Source organism: Rattus rattus, chromosome 1 (genome assembly GCF_011064425.1).
Source record: "Rattus rattus isolate New Zealand chromosome 1, Rrattus_CSIRO_v1, whole genome shotgun sequence".
NCBI classification, from domain to species: Eukaryota; Metazoa; Chordata; class Mammalia; order Rodentia; family Muridae; genus Rattus; species Rattus rattus.
Window position 1 is genome coordinate 258,551,872 of NC_046154.1, and position 21,549 is coordinate 258,573,420.

General features: G+C 45.7%; 1 protein-coding gene across 2 annotated transcripts in view; it reads left to right on the top strand.

The window, feature by feature from the left end:
- Positions 1 to 21,549, top strand: part of Ppp6r2 (protein phosphatase 6 regulatory subunit 2) — a 72,591-nt gene that overhangs the window by 38,065 nt on the left and 12,977 nt on the right. Inside the window, exons 5-12 of one of the 2 annotated variants that reach the window (XM_032919468.1) lie at positions 2,380 to 2,622; positions 6,046 to 6,232; positions 9,201 to 9,338; positions 11,947 to 12,012; positions 14,808 to 14,920; positions 15,268 to 15,381; positions 17,549 to 17,675; positions 18,743 to 18,895. In XM_032919468.1, the coding sequence (XP_032775359.1) occupies positions 2,396 to 2,622; positions 6,046 to 6,232; positions 9,201 to 9,338; positions 11,947 to 12,012; positions 14,808 to 14,920; positions 15,268 to 15,381; positions 17,549 to 17,675; positions 18,743 to 18,895 (1,125 nt within the window). In that variant the 5' untranslated portion in view covers positions 2,380 to 2,395. Of the gene's footprint in view, positions 1 to 2,379; positions 2,623 to 6,045; positions 6,233 to 9,200; positions 9,339 to 11,946; positions 12,099 to 14,807; positions 14,921 to 15,267; positions 15,382 to 17,548; positions 17,676 to 18,742; positions 18,896 to 21,549 lie in introns of those variants that run through there. The other variant, XM_032919460.1, reaches the window with a different exon arrangement.

The window sequence follows — 21,549 nt, forward strand, 5'->3', positions numbered from 1 at the left end:
CCGAATTCATCCTGACTTGTAAAGGACTGGGACATGGAAGTGTAGTCTGAAAAGACCCCTCCCTTCCTAAATCTCCTGCGATGACCATGCTTTCCACAGCAGTAGAAACCCTAACTAAGACCTAGTTCTGCAAGGTAAATTGTGACAGCCATACTACCTCATTCAAGACCTTATGTTACCGCCCAGTTCCCTTCTATCACAGTGTGGTTTTCGGTGCCATATCCCTGGTCTGGCACAGCCTCTGCAGCCTCTACTCTCCTTGCCTCAGGTCTTTTCACACTTTCTGACTTCCATATAAATGGAGCTATTGGCCTTCTTGCCCTGACACTCCAGCGCTTTGTGCTTGTTCTATGCAGGGAGGAAGGGTCTGTTATATGGGGAGGTAACTCACCTGTTAACAGGTATTTGAGCTGCTCCCTGTGTGTAACTACTGTGAATCGGGTGGCTGCCCACCTCCTCTCAGTTTAGATTACACATAGGATTTAATTTTTATTATGTTGGCCCTGAGAGTAGAACTGGTCGATTACCTGGTGAGAATGCGCCTAACTTTATAAAGAGTGGTCAGATTCTTTTCAAAGTAGCTGTGCCACATTGTCATTCCCTTCTTGCTCTGGCCCTTCCTTTCTATCCTATTCCTGCCTCTGTAGTGCTGAGAAACAAACCTAATGACCTTGTATATGGCTTTACCACTGAGCTATACTCCCAGCCTCCAAAGCACTGTCCTTTAGGATTTCAAGTTGTAGATTTTATGACTAACCCTGTGACATATATCATGTTAATTTGGGGTCTGGTGTGAAGTAAGGGTTGCACTTCAGTTTTGTTTTTTAAATGTATATTTTGTTTTCTGGCATGATATGTTGAAAAAACTGCATACACATACACACATACTTTTCTCCGTTTATTTGATTTTGTACACTTATTGAAGATCAGCTGATATACATTGGTGTCAGAGGCTGCTGGGTCAGGTCTTCACAGGTAGCCCAGAGTCACAAACACACATTTAAGAACTGCAGCCAGTTTGTTTTTTCATTTAGGGTTTATTTTAGCACCAGGAGAGGTGGCACACATTGTTACTCTCAGCATTTGGGAGGAAGAGGCAGGTGTCCCTCTGTGAGTTTGAGGTCAGTCTGGTCTACATAGTGAGTTTCAGGCCAGCTAGAGCCACACAGTAAAATCCTGTCTCAAATTATATATGTTTTTGGCCTATGCATGTCTGTATACCATATGTGTACAGTGGCCACACAGGTCAGAAAATGGCATTATATCCCCTGGGACTGGAATTACAGACTGTTGTGAGTGATAGAAACCAATCCCCAGAACCTCTGAATCAACAGCCAGGACTCTTAACTTCTGAGCCATCTCTTTAACCCCAGTCTTTTAGATTTTTTAAAGTAAAAATACTATGTAAGATAAGCCCCTCAGATTATTACAGTTTTGTAAACAACTTCATATGGTATTTAATTTAGACCAGTGAGATGGCTTGACCTAAATTCAGGCCATGGGGCCCACATGATAGAAAATAAGAACTGACTCCCACAAGTTGTCCTCTGACCTGTGCACGTGTATGCTTTCCTGGGTGAGTGTGTGCACGCATGTGCACTTACACATAAATAAATGTGAAAATAATGTAAAAGACCTGTTCTTTGAAGACAAGCTTTAGCTTTATTTCTTCTTTGTTGTCAGAACAGTAAAAACTGTTATCTGACTTGCTGGCCCACACACTGACAGTGAGCCTCGCCTCATCTAGGATGGACTGATGACACAAGCCGGAAGAAGGGCTGGGGAGGCAGAGCAGGGTGGGGCTGGTGCTGATCTTCTGATTGCTGCGGTGAGAGTTCATGCACAGTTTGTATACGTGTGAAGGAGAGAGTTGTCCCCTCTATAACCCTCGATGTTACTCAGCAAGATTGCCACAGTAAACTGAGGGGCTAGATGGCAGATGACCACAGCAAACGGCAGGGTCAAGCAAAATGTGCTGTCTTTTGTTTGGCTTGTTAGATATAGGCTCTGAGAGTATTCCAGGAATACATGTCCTGTGTTCACTCAGGAGGGATTAGACCCTGAAAGGCTGGGTTTCTGGTTTGAGTTAACCTTTTCAGGATGGAGAGGCATTCCTGGTGCTGATACTTGGGAGACAGATGTGTGGGCCTCACAGAGCCATGATCAAAAGGAGAGACTCTAGAGACTTAAGCACTGTAGGTGGGGGGGAGGGTAGGTCACATAAGGGGACCCCAGAGTCACAGAGGAAAGGGACCTATAGCTGAGAGCAGTTCCTAGACTGCAGGATTGCGTGTGTGTGTGTTGGGGATGAGCTTCTTGGACTTTGGTATGGCATGGCTGAGAGTGGGAAGAGTGAGCTGCTTTTATCCTTGCTTGCAGCTCTGTGACCACCATCATGTTCTGGAAATTTGACTTGAATACCACGTCCCACGTTGACAAGCTCCTCGACAAGGAACATGTGACACTGCAGGAATTAATGGATGAAGATGACATCTTGCAAGAGTGTAAGGCTCAGAACCAGAAGCTGCTGGACTTCCTGTGCAGGCAGCAGTGTATGGAGGAGCTGGTGAACCTCATCACACGAGACCCACCCCAGGACATGGAAGAGAAGGTCCGATTCAAGTATGTACTGAGGCAGTTACCCAGGCCAGCTGGGTAATGCTTAGGGAGGCTGTGGCCAGTGTCTGAGGACAGCTAGAGCCAGGGCATCACCACACGAGGAGTAAGGAGGCCGTTGTACAGTTTGTTGGTTGGTTGGTTGTGAGGTTTAAGAGCTTCGAATCTCCTGTATATGTGTTTTCTCCTTCTGAGTTATAAATGAATTTATATTAAGGTGGCATGCATTGGGACAATTTGAGTGACAATATGCTGAAAGGCAGACCCATGATAAATGGGTCTGAGATTGCAGAGCTGTGCACCTCATTAGAGTTGGCAGGTAGGTTAGAGGTTTCAAGTCTGACTTCTGAGCCCCAGGAAATGCTTTCCTTTAGGGTGTTTAGTTAAGAGGAAGTATACTATTATCATTAGTGGCACTAAACCTTTAGAAAATTTTCCTAGAATGTTTTACTTCCAGTTTGAGCAGGATGTTGGGAGGTGACAAAAGGGAAGGGACAGTGTCATCATAGGATGCTTGAAGCTTTGAGGAAGTAAAGTCTGAAGTGGGAGGGCGGCAAGAAGGACAAGTGAGGCCAGGTTCCAGTTTAGGTTTGTCTTCCTGAATAGGCCACATGGTCCATAGTGTTTATGGGCACAGTTAAGGACAATTACCAGGCAGATCTAGATGCTTGTGAGGAAGTCCACTGTACACAAGTGTGGTTGGAAGGTCTTGGAATAGGATCAGTAAGCCATGATGTGTGGCTTGTTAGTCCTTACCCCCCAGCCTATGACACAAAGACTTACTGTGTCTGTCTCACATACTAGTTTTTTTTTTTTTTTTTTTTTCCCAGAGCTGGGGACCGAACCCAGGGCCTTGGGCTTGCTAGGCAAGTGCTCTACCACTGACCTAAATCCCCAACCCCTACTAGTTTGTTTTATGGCCTTCTGCCACAAGCCTCCCAGATGAAGGATCTCAGGGTCTCAGATATACCCATGCCTGGCAGCTTTTACATTTTTAAGTATTTGAAAAATTAAGAAAGAGTACTTTGCTACACATGTCGATGATCTTTTTGGTGTCGTTGGCCACACTAATCCATATACAATCAGAGTCCAGTCACAAAAAAAGATCTTCAAAAATATTTTTAATCTGGCTCTTCACAAAAAAATCTTTGCTGATCTTTGTCCTCTGGAAGAAAACACAGCAGGGCTGGACGATGAGGCAGCCTGTGGGGGGCTTCAGTGTTTCCTGTCAGTCTGTCTCTGACAGGGAATCACATAATAGGAAGAGCAGAGGCCTGCTCTCAAATGAGCTATGACTTCATGGATAGAGTAACCATAGCTGGAGGCCATCATGATCTCAGTATCAAGTATCCGCAGCCTACCTGCCCTTCCTTCCATGTGTTACCAGTTTGGGTAACACATCAGAACAAAGTGACAGAGGAGGGATATGTAAGGGGCCAAGACAGGGATTCTCGGAATAGCACTAATGACTCGGGAGCCTTGCAGAGTCAGAGATTACTAAAGCATAAGGTAAGCTGAAGCAGGGGAGGCCCTGAGGAAACGCATGGCTCTCAGGAGCCTGGTACATGGTAAGCTGAGGGCTGCACGTCCATCTTAATGTAAATATGTATATGGGTGTTTTGCCTGCATGTACGACTGTAGCCCTCTGGAGTTGTGTAACTTGAACCCTTACTGTCCGCTGCTTCATGAGTACCTGAGCTTGGTCTAATTCAGTATCATTCCCTCTTTTCTTTCCTTCCTCCCTTCTCATGCCCAGTATGTGGTGCTGTGATTCACTTCAGAGCTTCCGGCTGCCAGATCCTAGGAGAGCACTCTGCCATAGTGGTTTTGCAACCAGATGCTCTTCTTGCCTTTTTAACTCAGCATACTTGAAAAGGGGCAGAATAGGACCAGGCTAGCCTGGTCTACATAGTGAGTTCCAGACAGCCAGGGCTATGTAGAGAGATCCTGTTCACTGTATAGACAAGATGATTTCCCTGGGTTCTGAAAATGTCTCAAATGTTGTCTGTCCTTTGCTTCATCACCCCATAGAATTTGAGCTTGTATTTTGTTTTGTTTGGATCGGATGGAGCATCACTGTGGCCTTCACTGCAGCCGACTTGGCCGTCTTCCTGCTCTCTCTGGTCTCCTTGCCCTCAGTGGTCATGTGTTATCCCCTATACACTTGTGCAGGATTATAGCAATCCCATGAGCTGGGGCCTTGCTGCCCCACTTCACAGACAAGGCCAGAAAGGTTAGCCAGGAAGAAGTAATCCCAGAAATGACTTAATCTGTAGGTCCCCTCCCACACCCAGCTTGTGAGGTCTGAACACTGACCATTCTATTGTCCTGTCCAAAGACATGCTTGTCTGTAGCCCTGCTGGGCGGGGCCTCTGTGACTGACAGACCCTCGTCAGGCCCACCCCCCATAGCCGGTGGAGAGCTGTTTGTCTCTGGGGCACTGATTGTCTTCTGTCTGTGTTGACTGCTGCTAAGAAGAGCGAGCCTGGAGTCACACTGTACCGAGGGTTACTCTGTCGTTTTTATCAACATTTGAACAAACTAGTGCTTCTTAGTAGTGAATTCCTTGCCTGGTGTCTCGTGCTGATGCTGTTCAGAGCTGCAGGCATTTTCCTTCAGCTTAGAGCAGTTTGGGTCTGTGCTTACCTTTGAAGGCACAGAAAGTGGGGAGAGGAGCAGTTTTCCAGGGATGACTGGGACTTGGTCTCCCTGACAACCAACAAGGAGACAGATAAACATGGCCTGCAGAGAGAATCCAGGAGATAAAGGAAGATTGTTGAGGTCTGGTCTGGTAGCCACACCTATAATCCATGCTTGGCAGGTAAAGGCAGGAGGAGCGGCCATCAGGGTCAGCCTCTGTGCATAATGAATTTACGGCTAGTCTGAGCTACAGGAAGTTCTGGGGTGGGTATTTATTTATTTATTTATTTATTTATTTATAATGAAGTTACTTACAGAATGGAAGCAGGGTCAGAGAAAGTGAAGACTATCAGAGTGTAGCTATATGGAGCCCACAAACGATGGATAACAAGGTTTGAAGTTCTAATGGTTAGAGACTCAAGTCGTCTTAGGTCTCATGTTCACTCTGTTCTGAGGCCTGTTCAGTAATCCGCTCTTTCCACATGGGTCTGCTTCCTTTTCCTTTTGAAAATGTGTTTATTTTGGATTATGTGTATGCATGTGTCTATATGAGAGTGTGCCATGTTTGTGGATGCCTGGAAACCAGAGGTGTTAGATCTGCTCAAGCATGTGGGTGGACACTGGGAATTGAACGTAGGTCCTCAGGAAGAGCAGTGCGTATTCTTAACCAGTGAGCTACCTCTCCAGCCCCGACATGTGTCTGCTGCTAAGCCCCTGTTTACTTAAACAGCTTCCTGAAAGTTGGAGAAGTCTAATTTCACATCTAGTGCTTGGACTGTGCCCTTTTAGATATCCAAACACAGCCTGTGAGCTTCTGACTTGTGATGTGCCGCAGATCAGCGACAGACTAGGCGAGGACGAGCGTCTGCTGAGCCTTCTGTATGACTTCCTGGACCAGGAGCCACCGCTCAACCCTCTGCTTGCCAGTTTTTTTAGCAAGACCATTGGCAATCTCATTGCAAGGAAAACCGAACAGGTAATGATGTGTGAAGCCAAATGTATTGGACAACCACTGTTGACACTTGGAAACTGTCACCAGGCTCCTGGGACAGCACTTTGTTAGCTTAACAGAACACAGAAGAACAATATGGGTGGCTGTTATGTGAACTGTAGTGTAAGCAGAGTGGCTTTCCACAGATGTTTCTGGTAACCAGTTCTGGAATAAGCCGCGCTTCTTGCCCTCCCTGGGTGCATTGCAAACCCCAGATCAGGCATAAACATGAGGTCCTGTAACGTGCCTTCCCTGTGGACGGATCTGGAACACATCCTCTACATTTTGGGGTCTTTGGGAGTAGCATGCCAGTGTGGCCAGAACAGTGATTGCTTTAAAGCAAACAAAAGATAATGTTAGAATTGGGCTTTTGTGGGTAAGCAAACTTGGATTCACCTGTAGCAAGACTCCTGTCTTGTTTAACCTTGTGTGAATGTGGCTGTTTGTAGGGAAGTGGAATGGCAGTCAATGCCTCCTTCTGGGATCAGTGGCTATCTCATCACCTCACCCATCCCCATTGGGTAATTTCAGCATACAGCTTAGCTGTCAGATGATTTCTTGTTTCCTATTCTAGTATATGTTTAAATTATAAGGACTTTTTCTTTTTAATATTGATAGATATTATTATACTCCTGAAATATTAGCTGTAATTTTTTTGGTGCCATCAAACATCCATTTACCAAATAAACCTATATTTTGTCTCTGTCTTGAATCCTGGGACTCATTCACCTCACATTTGTTTTGAAGCAGCAGAGATAAAGAATGGTGGTGCTCTGTGTGTGTGTGTCTATGTGTATATGTGGGTATTTTAGTATAGATTCCTAAAGGATGAGCTGCCTTTTATATATAGAAATACAATTATACCTTTATCATACCTAAAACATGAACAATAATGACTTAAATATTCTTGCAGTGTACAAGTTGCCTTTATAACTTCAAACGGGGGCTGGAGAGATGGCTCAGAGGTTAAGAGCACTGACTGCTCTTCCAGAGGTCCTGAGTTCAATTCCCAGCAACCACATGGTGGCTCACAACCATCTGTAATGGGATCTGATGCTCTCTTCTGGTGTGTCTGAAGACAGCTACAGTGTACTCACATACATAAAATAAATAAATCTTTAAAAACTTCAAATGGTCTGTCTCACTTCAGGTGTCCATTGCTGTGATAAAGCACCATGACCAGAAGCAGCTCAGAGGAGAGAGGTTATTTCTGATTATAGTTCTTCATCACAGTCCATCATCAAAGGAAGTGAAGGCAGGAGCTCAAGGTGCAACCCTGGAGGCAGGAATTGAAGCAGCAGCCATGGAGGAGCACTTCCTACTGGCTTGCCCCTCCTAGTCTGCACACTTTGTTTTCTTATGTGCCCAGGACCAACCGCTCGGGGCTGGCACTACTCACGGTGGGCCCTCCCACATCAATCAACAATTACAAAAATTCCCCACAGGTTTGCCTATAGGCTGACTTTTGGGAGGCATTTTCTCAATTGAGATTCCCATCTCTCAGATGACTTGCTCTAGCTTGGGTCAAGTTGACAACAACAACAACAACAACAACAACAACAAAAAAACTAACCAGCACAATTGACCCCTTGTCCAGCTGACACATAAGCACATTATCATGAAACATAATCTTTCCTTTCTTGTTCAACCCCCAAGTCTCATATTGATATTAATATTCAACATAAAACATTCCAACTTTTTAAAAAAAGATTTATTTATTATGTATATAGTGTCTGTCTACATGTACACTGTTGTTGTAAAAATATAAAAAATAAAATGCTGTCTTTTAGCCCCCACTAGGTCTGGCACTGCAGTGCCCCAAGATATCTGCTAGATATCTTAATCTCAGTCAGCAAAGCCTCTCACCTGCTCCGCTCCATCCCATCTCACACTGCCAAAGGCCTCTCTCTGAGCCCGGCAGCAATCTCTCTATTTATCTAGTTCCCAAGGCAGGTTTCCATGCCAGAAACACACATCCCAACTCCATGGTGGCCCAGACCAGCCACCGCACACTCTCCCAACTCAATTCTCCACAAGAAAGAACACACAACACAATAACCTCTGATCCAACTGATAAGATATAACTGCCCACCTAAACATACAAAGCCCTGTCCACATCCATCCCTTAAGAACATTCATAACAACCTGTAAAGGTACAGCGTGGAATCTTTTTTTTTTTTTTTTTTTTTTTTTTTTTGGTTTTTTTTTTCGAGCTGGGGACCAACCCAGGGCCTTGCGCTTCCTAGGCAAGCGCTCTACCACTGAGCCAAATCCCCAACCCCCTACAGCGTGGAATCTTAACGTCAGCTTCCATGTTGTCCCGCCACGGCTTTTCTCTCTCCTCCTTTTCCATCCCTGTCTCCTCCTCTTCCTTCAAACTTTTCTCCCGCCCATCCTTCCTTCTCGTCCAATGACAGGCCTCCTTCTATCTTGTGCCTGCCTCACCTGTGACATCATCCCACAGGACACCTGCAGGCCAGAAGAGAGCACCACTCATTACAGATGGTTGTGAGCCACCATGTAGTTGCTGGGAATTGAACTCAGGACCCCTGGAAGAACAGCCAGTGCTCTTAAGCTTTGAGCCATCTCTCTACCGTGGGAGGACAACTTTTTAAGACAGGGTCCCCCTATGTAGTTCTAGAACAATGACTCTCATCTCTTTTTGTGCCTCTGTTTCTGTTGGGCAAACTTGAGCTAGCACGTGTTCATGGTGAGTGCCCAGTGCCTCACGCTGTTCTCCACTTAGTCCACTGCTGCTCTGGGCATGCGTCACTGCTGCAAGGACTCTGCCTATCTTGGGAGGGTTTTCTTCATATAGTCTTTACTTGGTCTTTCTATCATTTCTTCTCAGTATACTTGAAAGTTAATGATCTTTCCGATGTGAGCTCTTAAAGGAGTGTCCATACCTGTCAGGAGGCAGCCCTGTTTACTTATCAGGTGTGTTTGATTTCAGGTGATCATGTTCTTGAAGAAGAAGGACAAGTTCATCAGTCTGATACTGAAGCACATAGGCACCTCAGCTCTCATGGACCTGCTGCTACGCCTGGTCAGCTGTGTGGAACCAGTTGTTCTCCGGCAGGAGGTCCTACATGTGAGTGCCAGGGAGCGAGTGTGAATGTGTGGGAAGGTGGACCAGGCCAGGCTGCCTGGGTTAGGAAGCACCAGATGCCCAGCCTTGGGCTCTTCACCCAGTCCCCAGCACCACTTACATCTATATTTTTATCATGCTTCAGCCCATTTAGAAGCAAAGAGTGCAGAGGGTCCTTCTCCCCAACATGTGGCCCCTTGCTTGCTGCAGTCACAGACATCCCTTTCCTGTCCTTTCCCCACTCACACAGGCCTCAGAGCCAGTGCTTACTGAGCTGAGTGTGGTTCAGGCAGGGGCCCATCTCTTAATCTGGAGTGCGGGTAGGCTGTGCTGCTAGGAAAGGTATTGTAGCCGTCCCTGGGAAGAAGAACAGGATGCCCAACCTAGAGGGTGAGTTTTTTCCTGCTGTGCGAGGCTTTGTTTGTTCCTCATTTTGAAGTAAAACAAAGGAAGCAATTAGACCATTTTCTCACTCTGAGAGACAAGAGTCATTTAGTGGCCATTCTCATTGGGCATGGCGATGACACAAGCCGGTAATCCCAACAATTTGGGAGGGAGAGGTAGGATTGTGAGTTCTAGGCTACCAAGGGCTATGAAGTGAAACCCTGTCTCAAAAATAAATAAAAGATATGATAATAGTTTTTGTTTTGTTATATTTTATGTTTTGTTATCTCTTAGAAACCTATTCTTTTTCTAATGAGAGACAGAAAGGAAGTGGATCCAGGTGTGAGGGGAGGTGGGGAGCAGCTGGGAGGAAATAGAGGACGGGGAAACTATAATCAGGATATATTGTATAAGGAAAGAATATTTTCGGTGAAAGGAGAAAATAAATAAAAGATAAGGTGGTAGTTGTTCTCACTCTTAGGTTTATAACAACTTTCCTTATGGCATTATACAGAGAGCGCAGCATGCACCTTAGCTGTTTGCTGAGGTTAATTTACTCACCTTTCTATTGCTGGTATAAAACTGTATTAGTCAGGTTTCTAGAGTAACAGAATTTACAGAATACGTATATATGGGTTTATTAGAATGACTCACGGGCTGTGCTCCAGCTAATCCAACAGTGGCCGCCTATGAAATGCAAGACCCAAGAGTCCAGTGGCAGTTCAGTGACAAGGCTGGGTGTCTCAGCTGCTCTTCAGCATATGTTGGGATCCTGAAGAAGTCGGCTCTAATGACAGTGAAGGAATGGACTTGCTAGGAAGGAGTGAGCAAGCAGGCAAAGCAAGAGAGCTTCCTGCTCCCATGTCCTTTATATAAGCTTCCAGCACAAGGTGTGGAGTAAAAGACTAAAGGTGTGCCTTCCCATCCCAAAGATCCAGGTTAGAAGTAGGTCTTCCCACTTCAAATTACGTCAAAAAATTCTCAAAGGTGTGGCCCATTTTTTTGGGATTATATTAACAACCAAGAATAATCATTACAAATACAACGACTAAGGCAATTTCTTCCTTTCCTTTCCTTTCCTTTCCTTTCCTTTCCTTTCCTTTCCTTTCCTTTCCTTTCCTTCCTCCTCCCTCCCTCCTCCCTTCCTCCTTCCTTCCCTTCCTCCCTTCTCTTTCCTTCCCCTTTCTTTCCCCCTTTCCCTTTCTTTCCCTCTCTCTCTCTCTCTCTCTCTCTCTCTCTCTCCTACTTGCTGTTTTGAGACAGAGTTTCTCTGTGCAATCCTGGCTGTCTTAGAACTTGCTCTGTGGACCCGACAGGGGTGTACCTATCTCTGCCTCCTAAGTTCTGGGATAAAGGCACGTGACTCCATGCCTGACATGACCATGACAATTTAAAAGAAATTTAAAATTGAGATTTTGTAGAACAAAGGCATAGTGGCAGGACCAGCTGAGAGCACACATCTTGAACCAAAAGTAGGAGGTACTGAGAGTGTATGCTGGAGATGGCAAGAGTATTTTGAAACCTCAAACCCACTTCCAATAATACATCTCCTCCAAAAGGCCACACCTCCTAATCCTTCCCAAACAGGTCCACTAACTGGGGACCAAGTGTTGAAACATAAAATCCTATAGAGGCCATTCTCATTGAAACTACCACGGAAGACCACACAGCCTTTTGCCTTTTACCTCACATTGTAAAGCCTCCCTGCTGGGATGTCTCATCCTTGCAGGAGGGGTCTGAAGAACAGTGTAGAAGTGTACTAGTAGAGCAGTCTGCAAGGTGTGCTGTGGCCTGGCATCATCTCACTGAGTCTTCATTGCTTTGACTTTGAAAAGTGTCAGTGTCAGCCGTTACAATGTTCCTGCAGGCACACCAGAGGGGTTGTGTTCCTCCATCTCCTCGGAGCCCTGATGCTACAGGGAGCTGAGCGCTGTCTCGTTTTCAAGCCCAGCTGGACTCTGGACTGCATTCTGCTCATTCTGTACTCTAGGTTTCATAAACCTGGTGTCCTAAAGCAGAGAGAGTGCGCACTATTAAGACAGGTGGAAATTGTCTTCGGCCATTCCCCAAGTTTATTGTGTCAATTTGGTTCTTTCTGGGCTTGTCAGACAGGCATGCTAGAGTCTATCCCAGGACACCTGGGCACATGAGTTTCTGCTGTACCGAAGGACTTTTTTCCATTTGGTTAGATGAGCAAATACTGAACTGGACTTTTCCCCCCTTTTAGTGGCTTAATGAAGAGAAAATCATCCAGAGACTTGTGGAATTGATCCATCCCCACCAGGATGAAGATGTGAGTGTGATGCTCACAGAGCCCACCTTCTTACATGGACAGTCCCACACCCAGGCTCTTGGAAAACATGCTGCTGTGTGAAGGGGGCAAGTCACTCCTTTCCTTTGAAAAGGACCATTAGAGTCTTTCTTTAATCAAATGCTAGTGTCTGGGTAATTTCGTTTTTACTAAAAACAAATGTGGTACAGGCATGGTGGTACATGTCTTTATTCCCAACCCTTGAGTAGCACAGGTAGGCAGATCTGTGAATTTAAGGCCAGACTGGTCTATACAGTGAATTCTAGGACTATGTTACATGATTACATAGTGAGACCTGGCCTCTAAAATAATTCTACATACATACATACATACATTTATACATTTATACATACATAAAATATAGCATATACATGTATGTATATATGTGTTCATATATACATATATCTACATACTCATCTACACATATTATTTCATATATGTATATAATTAAATAGTTGTAACAGGGTTGCATTAGTTAACCATGGCTGAATGGCAAATCACCCAGTAGCTGAGTTGACGGTAACAAGTATCTTTTATCAGTTTCTCTGGTCAGGAATCTGCCATGGTCTGTTGGCTTCTCTGTTCAGGGTCTCTCGTAAGATTACAGTCATTTCAGGACTCAACTGAAAGACCCACTTCCATAGTTGCAAGTGACTTAGCATTCAATTCCTCAGAGGCTTCTAGTCCGGGTAACCCTCAGTTCTGTGCAGTGTGGACTTCTGAGTGGACAACAGAGCTCACACTAAGCTAGTAGCTTTGAGAAGTGAGCTGGACCGACACCAGGCTTCTATAAATTCTGCTCAGAAATGATGGCCCTCCCTTTAGAGCAGTTGTTGTTCCCAACCTTCTTAAGGCTGTGACCCTTTAACACAGTTCATGTTCTTCTTGTGGTAACCCCCAACTATAAAATTACTTCCCTGCTACTTCATAACTGTGATTTTGCTGCTGTTGTGAATTGTGATGTGCAGGATCATGTCATCTCAACCCACAAGTTGAGAACCACTGCTCTAGTGCATTCTGTTCATTAGACTTGAATGTCCAAGTCTAGCCTACATTCAAGGACATGGACTTACAAGGGCATGAATACCAAGAAGAGTTAGTTAGGGTCCTTGTAGACGCTTCCCTAGAAGCATGTACGGCAATCATAGAAAGAAAACCTAACTCCCATTCAGTGTCTCCTACAAACTCACTATACAAGACTATTTCTGTTGTAGGTGAGCAGTCAGGCTTCCCATATACAAGCCATGCATTCAGTTCTCAGAAGCCTCAGCTAGATGACCTGGGATTCAGTTTTGTTCTCACACTTGCTGGGTAGTAGCAGATTGCACAGACTGAAGAGCTTCGTCCCTAGGCGCATCCTAATTGTGCTGCCTTACATCTGTGCTTCTGGCTGACCAGCAGACTTTGGATCCTCTGTACACTCTTGGCGATGTCTGGTGTGATATGAAGGACGTTATAAAGAGGTGCACAGAAGGATGGCTGTGGCGCCTCCCTGCCTTTTCTGCAGGAACCTTCACACCTCCGCTGTTCAGAAACTCCCCAGACCCAGGCTTTCTGAGGCGGTTCACTTTTTATTTATTTTGAGACTTTATTGCACAGGATTATTACTAATAGACTTTAGGAGGAAAACCCAAGTCTATCTGTTCAGATTTTTTTGGCCTCTATGCAGTATTACCTATTCCAGGTCATGGAGTAGGAGCCCTCTGGGGTGAGGAGGATATTATAATCTACTGTCAGAGTAGACCATGAGCCAAGAACTGTGGACAAAGACCAAAAGATATGTGTCAGCATATCACAGGTGACAGCAGTCCTTCTGTTTCCAGCCATCCTCGTCCTTCCTGTAGAAGTAAGTGCTGTGGAGAGTTTGAGTTTCATCCTCGTAGGACTTTGCAATGCAGTCTAAATACTTAGGCACATATACACTGTCCTCAATCCATATTCCACACGTGTCCAAAGTCTTCACTGCTGCCCGACCATCCTGTTTTGGCCTCTGTCTACCCACTGAGCCCACCCAACAGCTGGAAGAGAAATTGTTGAAGTGTAGATTTCCTATAGTAGTGTTCCAAAGGGTAGAGCCTACCATGATATGTGTGTCAGAGGGTGACTGGTCTGTCCCTGTCCCTGAAGGCACGATTATGGCCACAGACCAACCTGGCTACCTTCATTTCTCTTGAAAGCCTTGCAATCTTTTCAAATCTGTCTTTCTTACATACACACATATTTCTACTTTTCCTACTGTGTTTGTATGACAGTGCAGAGATCAAGCTGTTTCTTTCTTGTTTACTCTCGTCTCCACCCACAACTGTCCTCAGCGGGCACACATCTGAGCTGGGGTGCGGCTCAGTATTCGTGTTTCCCTAGGAACATTGAGTTCTCTATTTTTTTCCTTCAGTGACTTATCCTGCTTTCCCAAGCCCACAGGACTCATTGTAAATGATAGCAACTACTTAATATTAAATTTAACATGCAGAATAACATGGTTATATATTCCTTACATTTTAGAATATGAATCAAAGGTATGAAATAAACACAAAGTATACAACATACATGGCTATTTTGGGCCTCATTTTTAATACCTGGGGATGTGTTTAGTAGGTCTTTAAAAAAAATCTAGCTGGTTCCACATCTTGATGCTGGGCAAAGTAGACACACGCTCCTTTCAAATGAACCATTTCAGGAGTCTTTACAGAAAACTGGCTCAGGAAATACATTAGCAAGATTGATGTGGCTGACGGGTGTCTTTTGCTGAGGGGAGCCTGTTTCCCTTGTCTTTTCAGAGGCAGTCAAATGCTTCTCAGGCACTCTGTGACATCATCAGGCTGGGCAGAGACCAGGGCAGTCAGCTGCAGGAGACTGTGGAACCAGATCCCCTCCTCACAGCACTGGAGTCGTGAGTGACAGTCGCCATGAGATGGTGGGCCTCACTCTGAATTATGGACTGTCTTGGAGCCTGCTTTGAACACAGGAGATGACAGTGCCATCACTAATTCAGAATTGAGTTAATTCCTTAGGTTCAGAGCCCAGGAAGGTCTATCATTAGAAGCCGTGGTGGGAATTGGAACTCGTGGGCTTGTGTGTTATACAAGCTTGGAGTACCTGGCTTTGAACCTGAACAAAGCCAGAGTGAAGGCCTCACCTGGCTCAGGGTGCTGTGGTGGCCTCTGGGGAAGACAGTGTCCTTGCATTATGTTTATGTGTCTGCTCTGCCAGGTAGTGACCTCTGCATGTGCCCAACAGGCAGGACTGTGTGGAGCAGCTTCTGAAGAACATGTTTGATGGGGATCAGACGGAGAGCTGCCTGGTCAGTGGGATGCAGGTGCTGCTTGCCTTGCTGGAGCCAAGGCGCGTTGGGTGAGCCTTTCCTTTGAAAAGCAGCATACATTGCTCTTACGCCAGAGGAGATGGGTGTCTAGAAGGTCAGGACATGCTGTTTTTAATTTTTGGTTCTACAAGTTATACTGTGGATAGATACCCTGGTTGAAAGATCTCCTTTGTGGCTGTAGCTAGGTCCTCTTTGACCCTTCCTAGCAGGCATAGCTTCGCCCTAGCCCTGAACCCTGCTGCTGCCACTGTGATGTGTATGATGAGTATGGAGTACATGCGGTTTTCTCTAGGGACTGTGTTAGCCAGTATGCACGATGCATGAGTACGAGTGCATGTGCACCCCCTGTAGGGAGGGCTACTCCAGCATGCAGCTGCATGCTGTTCATATCTCCCATGCAGGGAAGGAAGGAAGGAAGGAAGCAAGCTGAGTGTTCAGTAAGACATTTTGTTTCTGGGATGTCCTTCACTTTTTGGTTTCTGTTGTTGTTTGTGAGACAGGGTTTCTCTGTGTAGCCCTGGCTGTCCTGAAACTCTCTGTAGACCAGGCGGGCCTCAAAAGGCTTGTACTACCATGCCCAGCTATGACCTGTTTATTACTATGTATAAATGTTTGCCTGTGTGGAATGAATGTCTGTGCACTCTGTGGGTGCAGTGCCTGTGGAGACCAGAAGAGGACAACAGATTCCCAGAACCGGAGTTACAGGTGGTTATGAGCAGCCATGTGGGTGTTGTCAACCACACCTAGTAAAGGTTCTTCACCACTGAGCCCTTTCCCCACCCTCACTGCCCTTCACCTCCTTTTCATCCATCAGTTGCTATTTGAATACCTCGCTTGGAGTCCTAAGAGACAAAGACAGGCAAAAGATGGCTCCTTACACCCAGTGTTCCTGTCTGTCCTAGAAAACTGTACAGGGACAGGTGATTTAGTGTGAAAAGTGTGTGATTCATGAGGCAGGCAAGTCAGTGTAGGCCTGGAAGACAGAGGCATGTGGTCAGGGAGGTCTTTTCTGAAAGGCCCTATTTAGTCTAAGATAACTCATGATAAGAAGATCCTAGTATGAGCAAGAGCATAGACCAGTCTGTGGTAAGGAGCTGTGGGGCTTGAAGGCCACCATGCTGCTGTCCTTAGAGGTGCCGCTGTCCTCAGGGTGCCACTTTCCTCAGGGTGCTGCCATCCTCAGGGTTCCACTGTCCTCAGGGTGCTACCGTCTTCTGGGTGACTGTTGGAAGCTGGTTGAATCAGGGACCATAAATGTCAGTGCTAAGACAGGAGAGAGCAGGAGAAAGGAGTTGGTGTCGAAGGTTAAATTTTTTGAGAATTCAAGTGACAAGAACCTTTTAGGACTCAAACATAAATTCTGGAAAGCGAAGCTTTCTTTGGGGCTCAGGCTGGCCCTGGGATCTCAGCAGGTTAGGTGTGGTCACAGTTACTTAAAGAAAAGGACTGATCTCACCTGTGAGAGAGAAGGGTGGGTGGGTTTACACCAGCCAAGGGCTTCTAAGATCCTCTTTCAATTTTTTTAAAGAGAGGAAAAAAGGCAAAATACTAATAGTCCAACTACGTGTCTTTACATTTGACTTTATTCTCATACATCACATCTGCAACTCATACATCCCTCCCTCCTCTCCTACAGCCCCGCCCACGCCTCTCCTCTCCCCCAAATTCACTCCTCTGCTTCCTTTCAAAAAAGTTTCCTTTAAAAAAAAATAGAGAAGGCTTCTCAGGGATATCAACAAGACATGGCATAACAAGTTATGGTTGTTAAGTAAAGGATAATCTCTCTAGTTTATTGATCCTGTATTATTAATTTTCTGCATTGATTTTGTTTTATTTTTATTAATTGGAATATAAATATATATCGAAAGAATTGTTTTTGAAAAGGCAAAGAAGCTATGTGGCCAGTGTGTCTCGGTCCTCACTTGAGGACTGGCAACCCCTGGTGGGAATTAAGGGACAGCAAGGCAACAAGTCCTGTGTCCCTTCCTGTTCCCTGTGATCTTGGATTTCAGTCAGGAACGTTTTGGCCAAGGGGCCAAGAGTACACCAGTCAGCAAACAGTGTGTAGAAGTCTTGAGTAATGTCCCTTTTCAGACATGTTTTGGGGAAGATGCTTAATAGAATGTTGACAAGGTGAATGGAGTATGTACGGGACACAGCACGTCTGCCACGCCTGTCTGCTGTCTTTATTCACAGAACAGAAGGCTTGGTGGACTCCTTTTCTCAGGGACTGGAAAGGTCATACTCTGTCAGCAGCAGCATCCTGCAGGGCATTGAGCCATGGCTGAAGAATTTCCATCAGCTCCTGCTCAACCCACCAAAGGTCAGGCCTGGAGAGATCCCTGGGGCACTGAGAGATGTGGGTATCATAGTGGAGAGGACAAGACAGAGCACAGAGTAAAGTGTGCTTTGATGTTGCCCTTCGCGGTGCTCACTGGAAACCACTGGGCAGATGTTAAAATGTATTACTAGCTAGAAATTCCCACATTGCCTCTCCTAGGAGAGGCCTGGGCATGGGACATTTGCAGACTCCTAGCCAAGAGAGGGTAAAGTTCACAAAGGTCCTCGGCTGCTCCCTGCCCACCAGCCTCACATTACAATCCTTTCCCATACACACGTGCAGCCTCTTTTCCTCGTACACCTACCTTACTTACTGACTGACTTAGTGTCTTTTCTCCCCACTAATATGTGAGGATTCACAGAGGCAAGAACTCTGTTTTGCCAAACACAAATGCATTAGAAAATACCTGAATCCAATTTAATGTGCAGACTTGGGGCCATGAGATGGCTGAGGAGGCAGCTGCTTTCTGTGTAAGCCCCATGGCCTGACTTGGGTTCCCGGGAATAAGGATAACAGAGAGGACAACTCCACAGAGTTGCCTTCTGACTTCACACGTGTACTGTGGTATACATGTGCCCAGGGGTGCGCAGACACATGCACAGAGTACACCCTCAGGCAGATACACACACATACACACATGATCACTGAGGACAAAGCTACACTGCTAATGCATCAAGCTTTCCCAGCCTCTGAGAGAGCTCACTTAGCATCTCTTAGCTCAGGATCCTCCAAAGAATTCCTTGGGCACACAGCCAAGCACCACCATGTCCAGGGCTCCAGCTTGCTTTACTCCATCAGGAACACTGGACACATCTCCTATGCCATAGTACTGGGCCTTTGGCCTAGTAGGCCTGGGTAACAGTCCAAGGAGCCTTAGCCACTCCTTTTGGTCCTAAGGGCACAAAGTGAGTCCTTCATCTTTTGGATTCTGTCACTTCTTCTTGTAGGCAGCCCTGTCTTATCACACCCCACTCTCTTTAGGCCAGGCATATCATAGGTGAGTGCCCCTGTTGGTTTTAAGACTCCAGCTGGGTCTCCTATGTTTGCAGAAGAAAGCAATCCTGACCACTATTGGCGTGCTAGAGGAGCCCCTGGGGAATGCTCGTCTTCATGGTGCACGCCTCATGGCTGCACTGCTGCACACAAACACACCCAGCATCAACCAGGAGCTCTGCCGGCTCAACACCATGGACTTACTGCTGGTGAGTCACCCCTGGCTAGCTCTGCTTGTTTGTACGTGGCATGCACAGTCTGCAGTTCAACATGGAGAAGAGTCAACCAGGGCAGACACTTCAGCATCTGGACAGAAAGACATGCGGAGGAGAGGTGCTGGTATCAGGACTTGCTCACAGGTCTCTGGTAGACACACTGAGCAGCACAGGGAGTGATAGGCGTCAGCCTCAGGCCCACAGTGCTCTGCAGAGGCTCTTCCTGATGCAGAGGACAGGTGTCTGGTCTTGCTTTCTCTTAAGTCAAAGTATCCTGAGAGGCAGATCTCGGTGAGTACTAGGCCAGCCTGGCTACATAGTGAATACCAGGACAGCGAGAGCTACATAGTGAGATCCTGCCTCCAAAAAAAAAAAAAAAATCAATAATTAACAAATGATAGATAGATAGATAGATAGATAGATAGATAGATAGATAGATAGATAGAAAACAGAAGGGTCCTGAGAGAAAAGGTCCTCATCTTTTAAAATAGTCATCCTTGTAGCTCTTGTCAAAACCAGTCAATATATGGTCAAGAAGCTATCCAGTGGCTGTAGATTACTGATCTTACCATGTTCTTTACCACCCTCGAGCAGCTAGTTTGATGAAAAATGAAATGAACTTTGAAGACACAGTTACAATTAGGTGGCAGCAGCCTTGAGGGCTGGGGAGGAGTCTCCAGAAGATGGCTTGGAATCAGCGTCCGGTACATCCAGCAGCCAGGATACATGGGTCGTGGAATCAAGGGTGAAAAGGAATAATTTTACTCACTATCACCCCACTAGAACATTTTTTGCTTCCTGTTTCTCCGACCTTAAGTCCTTCTGGCTGGAAATTTTGGTTTCAGAGATGGGAATGCTTCTGCCAAGAGCTATAACAAACGTTCCACTGAACTGGAACGTCAGACTTGCCCCCGGCCACTTTGAGCTTCTGATTTTAAATCCACAGGCTAAGAAAGGAAATAACAGTGTTAGGAGGGGTGATTGACCAGACTGCTGTGGGGAAGTTGAATTGCTTCTCTACAGTGGAGGTGAGAAGGATAATGTCAGGTCTGGAGAGCCTCTAGAGCGTCTCTTAGTGCTCTAAGTGGGAAACTGCAGCAACCTAATCCAGGCAGGACAAGAAAGGGTATAGCTCCATCAGGAGAGCTAAGACCTGCTGAGCTGCTTGCTAAGGGTGGAGGAAACACAGGATTGGGGCAGAAGAAGGTTGTAGCTGGACTTTTGGCTACTTTGTGGATACTAGGTAGGACAGAAGGGGAAGATGGGGGTGGGGGAAGCGATAACATTAAACTACTGCCTGCTGATTAGGGACATAGAATTCCTTGGAGCATTGTGCTCTTCACCACCAGGACATCTCGTGTCTATCTTTTGAAAAGACCCCAGGATTCCAAATGTTCTACAATCACTGAAATGGGCTGCAGTAGCAAAACCACTTCCCTGCTAGAGCACAAGACACATCATGGTCAGCTGCGGTGGACAGCCCAAAGCAGTCTGGCACCTGGGGTTAAAGTGAAACCCGTCTTCTCATACTTCATGCCTCACTGTAGAACGTAGTTATAAATACCAGCTCAGGCCACACGACCAGGTACAGGAGGCAGGATTATGACTGACATAAGTGTTTCAGCCATCGTTTGTAAGAATGTGTTTGTATAGATATTTGTGTTTTCTCTCCTCTATTTCTTTATCAGACACTGTAACGTCAATTGAGAGAATATCAGTGGTTTTCCACTTGTTTAAGTAGATCTACTTTGGGACTAAGGGTGTATATATAGCTCAGTGACAGAGTCTTAGATAATGTCCAGAGAACCCTGTTCACACTGGAGAGGTGACCCAGTGGTCCAGAGCACTGGCTCGTCTTCAGAGGACCTGATGTGGTGGCTCACAACCATCTATGACTCCAGGCCCAGAAAGTCTGATGGCCTCTTCTGCCTTCCAAGGACATATGTGTAAGCCTAACACCTGTAGAAATTTAAAAAATAAATAAATAAAAATAAAACAACAACAAAAAACAAAGAAAACAAACCCCTGCAACTCTGAGTGTCAAAAATAAATAAATACATGAATCTGGTCCTCATTCTGTCAGCATGTTTTGTAGTTTTGGGTACACTGGGGTTTTTTGTTTTTTGTTTTGTTTTGTTTGTTTGTTTGCCTCATTAGTTTACTCTCAAGGATTTTATTATTTTGATTACTTTTATTATTACATGTTATCATAGTATTGGTTTCCTTTTCCTTAGATAGCCTGCAACTTTCTATGTAGATTATGCTGGCCTCTGCCTCCCAAGAGCTAGGATTAATGGTGTGCAGCGCACATTCAGAAAGGAATTGTGGTTTGTTTTTTTGTTTGTTGGTTGGTTTGTTTTGTTTGGAGAAGTATGTCAGATAACTTCTCTGCTTGATGTAATCTTTGGTATAAAGAAGCGGCCCAGACTTATTCCCCCCACCTCTACCCAGCACGCACCCTTTTGTGTATAGCTGGGTCTGGGCCTGCAGGCTGCTGTGACCCTTCCCACCCCGACACCCATCTGTGGGACCCAGCAGCAGTGGAAAGGTCAGGCTGCAGCCTCAGGCCTTCCCTCCTCTCCTGCCTTGGTCTGGAAAAGGCTTTGTGGGAGACAGAGTATCTTTAATCCTCCGTGTTGCAGAGGAGG